Genomic DNA, 6,477 nt, shown 5'->3' with positions numbered 1-6,477 from the left:
TTCATCAATTGCTTCTTCTCTTTTTACTTTGAATTAGAATTTATTATCATTTTGGTAATTATACATTCAAAATTAATTTTGGTACAAATTATCCAAACAACATTAATTGATAACAATCACTTCTATATTATTGTACCCAAACATGAATCAATTATATTAAACTCAATTATGTTAAAATCAATTCTACCAAACTCAATTTTGTCCACCACCAATTAGACATGACAAATCAATTTGGAGTCGGCCACCTCCACTCCAAATCTAAGAGGGGAAAACGATTTAATTAGGGTCGAGGGAGGGTGCGAGGAAAACTCAATTTTTAATTACGGGGGCGGAGGCGGGGGATGCTAGTTTTCTCTCTGCACCTACCTTCGCTTTGTCCCCGTCTATTAAATTTAATTTATTACTCTTATTTTTAATAATTTAATTATTAATTTACCCTTCTTAATCTTAAAATATCAAATTTATTAAAATTATTATTCATTTTTAAAAAAATAAGATTAAATAAAAATAATAAAGTATTATGATTATTCTTAAAATTATCAAATATTTAGTTTGATTATTAATGTTTGTTGTTATGAAAAAATATGCATTTAAAAAAAATTACAATTTATGCCGCTGGGGACGGGGTGGGGCAAAAAAATCCGTTATTCATTAGGGGAGGGAGTGGGGGATCAATTGTTAACCCAGACTAGGTTTAAGGGCGGGGGCAAGGTTGGTTTAGAAAATGGGGGCAACTGTTGATCTTGCATTTTCCTTTTAAGATTTTTCCTTCCATTTCTTCACTTTTTGTATTTTCCCCTTATTTTATTTCCTAGTCGAATTCAAATTAAATATTTTTCTTTCTCTCATATTTGCATGTCTTTCTCATCTTATTCTTTAATTTAATTATCTCCTTAGTATTCTTCGTAAATCTCATCCATTCATCTTTTGTTGTTCTAAGATATAAGTGAAAATGATTAAGTTAAAAATTGATGAAATAAATGTTTCCAAACAAATCATTTGCAGAAGTACTTATTAATGATTTATTTTCGGACAAGTGAAAAGAGCTATCTTTATTTTAAAATATTTGAAATGTCGATTTTAGACACTGCACTCTTTTTTACGAACCATATAAGAGTCAAATAATAGAAAAGGATATTAGGAAAGCATATTAAACTTTTTTAAAATAAAACCTGGTTAATACTTTTGTTGTTTGTACTCGTATGTTAACAAATATTGCTTATTTTCACTTACTTGCATGATCTTTCAAACTTTAAAGTGTGTATAGTATTTGTAATCAAAGATAGAAATGATGAGTTAGACTACTTTTATGTTTACCTGTCTTTCTCCCTAAGATTAACATTCAGTTATTGTTTATTGACTTTGAATGTAAGGTGATAAGATAGCTAAATGCCTATCTTTTTTCAACTCCTCCCTAATAATTTGATGTACATGAAGTTTTTTTTAGTCTGTGTCTATGGCTTCTGACATCTTTCACCCGCTGTCTTTTTGTTTAGTTTATATAAGAAATAAGGTCGATTTGCGTTATTTGAGTTGTCAAGGGAATCAATTTTTATTTTCTCTTTAACTCCTCCTTTAAAACCTTAAAAAAATTCTTCTTGTTCAATTTTTTAATTTTTAAATAAACGATCTATAAAAACTCATCTTTGTTGTTAGTTGGTTAAGTGTGAGTGGTTGAAAAGAAAAAAAAAGTAGAGTGAGAAAAAAATTCTTGATTGACTTAAAAAAATAAAACCTGAATTTTGTTCTTACCATATCTTCAAAACAAAAAAGAAATATAAATCAAAAGATTGGAAATTGTTTCTTAATTACTTGCAATTCAAAGATATGCTTCAAAATAGAAAAGAAATATAAATCAAAGATTGGAAATTGTTTCTTAATTACTTACAATTCAAAGATATTCTTTTATAGGAAATTTCATATTTTAAAAATTCATCCATTTTCTTTCTTATCTATTTTACTTAATTTTAAATTTAAAATATATTAAAATTTAGATTTCTTACATAATTTTGTCCCTTATCTATAATTTTTTTATTTTCAAATATGAATGAGAATGTGATTGAAAAGACCAACATTAATTACAAGAGAAAATTGGTGATGCATTGAGAGTGTAAATTTATTTTACATTGTCAATCAATGACGACCATGCATCCCGCCAAGTCAGATTAAAAATTTTAAAATACTGATATGACATAGTGAAATGATATATTTCTATTGGATGACAGTATAAAAAAAATTCACTGTGCATCACCATTAAACTCTAATTATAAATAAGTTTACTTTTTTAACCGCGATTATGCAGTCATTTTTTAAATCAATTTTTATTAATTGAGATAAACATTTTTTTCTAAAAGATAAAAATTACAAACTTTTGTTTCCCTTATTTGAGAAAGTAACAAATCAGACCTCTACTTATTCAAACCCACCCTTACCTAAGCAAAAACTTCTAAATTTCAACCCACCCATACGTGACAATAGAGAAACCAAATAGAACTCCATAACTATCACAAATAGAAACAAACTCAACCAGCAATGATCAACATAAACTATATATCAGATAGCTTGAGACATCTTACTAAGTTAATTAAGGGTATAATAAACAATTTCTATCTATCGAACCATACCTTAGTCCAATGTACCCAATTTATTTTTCTGCTCTTCACTTCCCCATCCCACAATTTTTTTTTAAGAGAGATTCAAAATTATATATTATACTTGGTGCTTTGAAAAAAAAAAGAAAATAAACATATAAGACAGGTAGAAGAAACTTTAGAAAAACGATTCGACCACTAATAGAACATATACATATTATTCTATTTGGACCATCTACTCGACATTGCCTCAACCATATACGTTTGATATAGTTATTATGATTTGTGGGCTAAAAGTATTTAATGATAAAGTGATTATATAAATTTATATAAAAAAGTTTATCATTTATTTTTATTTACACCATTGATTAATCTTAAATAATACCAATAGTATATAAATAATGAATTTAAAATTTAAAATTTATCTTTATTCAAATATTATTTTTACACCGCATATCTATACCGTATTCATTATTAATAAATATGATAACAATGATATAAATAATATAAAATAAAAGAAGAATGATAATCCTATACATAAATATAACAACTACTACTTCCTAAAAATAAATTTTAAAAAAAAAAAAAGTTTTTTTTATATTTTTTAAATAAAAAATTATTTGTTTAATTACAATTTTAATCTCCTACTTTGTCTTGTTTTTATCTCTAATTTTAAAATTCGTAATTTTGATATTTTTTAATTTTAGCTTGAACTTAGGTTTTTTTTAGACTAAAATCTAATATAAAAAATTTAAAAAACGAATTAAATATATAACTTTTAAAATAAAGAGACTAAAATATTTTTTTTTTTAAATCTGAGTTCCAGTTAAGCTAAAATTGCTTTAGTTTTTAATAAAATATTATTCATTGTATTGGTGAACAATGTTATGTATGTTTTGGTGTGTTAAATGACACTTATCTACTTTAAATAAAAAAATTGGGAAAAAAAATTAATTGGGGATTGGCCTCTTCATTTTTTATACATAAATGACGTGTACAATCCCAAAGTATTAATTAAACAACGCATATACTACGTGTAAAACATCTAGAAGTCAAAATGATGTTTAGGTTTCCAAAGAATAATCTTCCCCAAATAAACTTTTCTTTTCTCAATTAAAAATAAAACTTATAGTATTAATTTAATTGCCTTCTAAGGTTTTAGGTATTGCCGTTAGATTAGAAAGAGAAAGTATAAAATTAATGGCAACCTCTATATGACCGATCCCATTCCCAATCTCTGCGTGTAAAGTCCCAACCATTTGTCATCACTCCAAATCAGTCGACAAAATTTTACTAGTCTCTTTTGTTCCACTTTCGCCTGCACCTTCCTCTCTCTTCACCTTGTAACCAACCTCACAACAACAATTCATATTCTGTTTTTCTCTATATCATGAGAATCGGAACCAAATTTGTGTTATTCAAAGGCTTTGAAATGGGTTTTTCATCTAAAGAAGAGAAATCCAAGAGAATATTAAGAGTCGTAAAAACTCTGTTTTTCTTAATCACTATGTTTCTTTCTCTTCTTCTTTTCTCCGCTCCTGTTTTATTGGTTATCGCTGATGCTCTTCTTCCTTCGGCTCTTCTCTCTACTCTTTCAGTTTCACCTCTTTCTTTAACTACACTCTCTTCTCATTTCAACAACTACGATTTTCGTTACTCTCTTATCGATATTCCCCTCCTTTCGATAATCAGATCCTTTATAATCTTCTGTAAGTGTCATATATCGAGAAAGTTTGAATTTTTTATTGATTTTCGATGACCCTTTTGGATTCTGATTCTGATTATGTTTTTTTTACAGGTGTTTATAGTTTGTGTGATGGACCGAGACTTTCGAGATCGCGAGGACCGTATTTGGGGATTACTACGCTGTGCTCTGTTTTGTCTCTGTTATTTGTTTCGTTTAAAGCTGTTTATGTTTTTGGACATGGAAGTGGTGGCTATGTTGGAGGATCGGAAATTGCTCTGTTTCTGTGTTCTTGTGTGTTGGCGGTGGGACATGTTGTTGTGGCTTATAGAACAAGTTGTAGAGAGAGAAGAAAGCTTTTGGTTTACAAAATTGACATTGAAGCTGTAAGTCTTTCTTTCAATCCATTTACCTACCACTTACCTTAATCCATTTCATAAAGGTTAATGATTATTATGGATAATTTATTGTTAGGAATTTAATTCAATTTTTGTATTTTGATAAATAAAAATTTCAATAGTTCAATTTTTTTTCTCTTAAATATGAATAACTGAATTGTTGTGAATTCGAACGATTTTCAAATTTTCTCTATGAATGGTCGTGAGTTCGAGACTTCTTTACCTAATAAAATGGCTTAACAAATACAAGTAATTTACGATTTTAATTTTAGTTAACAAAATTATAAGAATATGAGGCCATTCATGATGGGAACTAATGGGAATTTAGTGATGTAACAAGGTCCCACCTATCCTAAGTACTATTGAAAAATCAAGGAAACTTCATTAATGACCTTACATACTTACTTTTGGTATTAGGACAATATAGGATTTGAATTTTCTCTTTCTTCTAGAAACTATTGACAATACTTTGATGACAATTCCTCTTGAATGTTTGAAACCAATATTCAAGTTGCCTATTTCATTTTTTCAGCTTTGGCAACATATATTAGTTTGTTGACTTTTCAACACAACTAACTTGAGGTGGTTGAAATTGGGAGTAGTCTAAAAGTAAACTTTTTTCATTGAAATTACTCTTCCAAATAGTCAATCCTCCAATTTTTTAATCCAAATTTGCAATTTTCATAAAAAAAACATTTTTTGTTTGCAACATGTTCAAAGAATCTATGCAAATCAAATGGGACTAGCTTTTCTAAAATGATGACCAAATTTGACTAGACAATAATAGTTTACAAATATCTAGGTACATTGATCTTATGTCCCATGTGAAGATATGTTAAATCTTATATAGTAGAAATATTTTTGACTTAAGATAAGATAATGGACAATATTGACAACGCAATTGGGACCTTGCAAGTTGGAGGCTGCTCACTAGCAATAATTAACAATAGGCTTCTCCCACTTTAATAATATTATAAGATATCGTCAAATTATTCTCATGTGCTTTTCATGCCACATTTATATGTTTATCGAAAATTATTGAAAGAAAATTAATTAACCATGTTATACTTTTGATATTTTTGCAGATTTCAGCTTGTACAAATGGGTATCAGAGGTATCCAAAGAGTCTTCAAGAAGTGAGAACCAAATAATCACTGGCACTAACAGATTAGATTAGAGGAATATATATTACAACAGTATAAATTTTACATCTAACAGCTATTGGTGATTATTATACTTTAGTTTACACTTCACTGCTACCATGAAACATAAAGTTGTTGAATGGTGTTATAGGTATACATGTAAAAGAGCTTCAGCTTTGGTTTTTATGTAATATTCTTTTATGTCACATTTTTCTTCTTTTTTTTTCTTTTCTTTTCGATTGTGTATATCTTGTTGTGTATATATAAAATGAATGGATTGTTGGTTATAGTCAAATGCCTTTTTAGAGTATCAATTGTTGTAACATTTAAATTATTTAAATGTGTTAATTACAAGTTCTCACCTTGTAAAATTTTAATGTCCTTTAACAACTATTTATATTTATATAGTGGAGATAGTCTTTGGAGATATATAAATTTTGCAAATAAAGAGTGTGATGTCAGAAATTTTTTAACGTATCGTGTATATGTTCTTATGTACCACACAAAATTTCTAAAATATTCTTAATTTTTGGAGATGCATCTTTCGACATATCAAATTTTGATTAAATATTAAAATATATTAAAAATGCATATTTGTAACAATTTAAAACGTATACCATGAATCACACTCAGAAGTCATTCTATAATTTAAAATATTTTGA

The 6,477-nt window shown here is 27.5% G+C and overlaps 1 protein-coding gene across 1 annotated transcript; it reads left to right on the top strand.

Moving 5' to 3' along the window:
• The first annotated feature begins 3,639 nt into the window (after positions 1-3,639).
• Positions 3,640-6,104, top strand: LOC127083960 (uncharacterized). The gene is made up of 3 exons (XM_051024324.1): positions 3,640-4,300; positions 4,390-4,661; positions 5,759-6,104. The coding sequence occupies exons 1-3, from the start codon at positions 3,982-3,984 to the stop codon at positions 5,822-5,824; spliced, it is 657 nt and encodes a 218-aa protein (XP_050880281.1). The 5' UTR covers positions 3,640-3,981; the 3' UTR covers positions 5,825-6,104.
• Positions 6,105-6,477: the final 373 nt, after the last annotated feature.

The sequence above is a fragment of the Lathyrus oleraceus genome, chromosome 5 (assembly GCF_024323335.1).
Source record: "Lathyrus oleraceus cultivar Zhongwan6 chromosome 5, CAAS_Psat_ZW6_1.0, whole genome shotgun sequence".
Classification (NCBI taxonomy): Eukaryota; Viridiplantae; Streptophyta; class Magnoliopsida; order Fabales; family Fabaceae; genus Lathyrus; species Lathyrus oleraceus.
The sequence above is the reverse complement of the archived record's forward strand: the minus strand, read 5'-3'. Positions and strand labels throughout refer to the sequence as shown.

Bases quoted from the DNA above. Each gene is read 5' to 3' on its own strand.
- LOC127083960 (XM_051024324.1), top strand. From the start codon at position 3,982: ATGAGAATCGGAACCAAATTTGTGTTATTCAAAGGCTTTGAAATGGGT. The intron at 4,301-4,389 runs GTAAGTGTCATA...TTTTTTTTACAG, and splicing joins CAGATCCTTTATAATCTTCT to GTGTTTATAGTTTGTGTGAT. The intron at 4,662-5,758 runs GTAAGTCTTTCT...ATATTTTTGCAG, and splicing joins ACAAAATTGACATTGAAGCT to ATTTCAGCTTGTACAAATGG.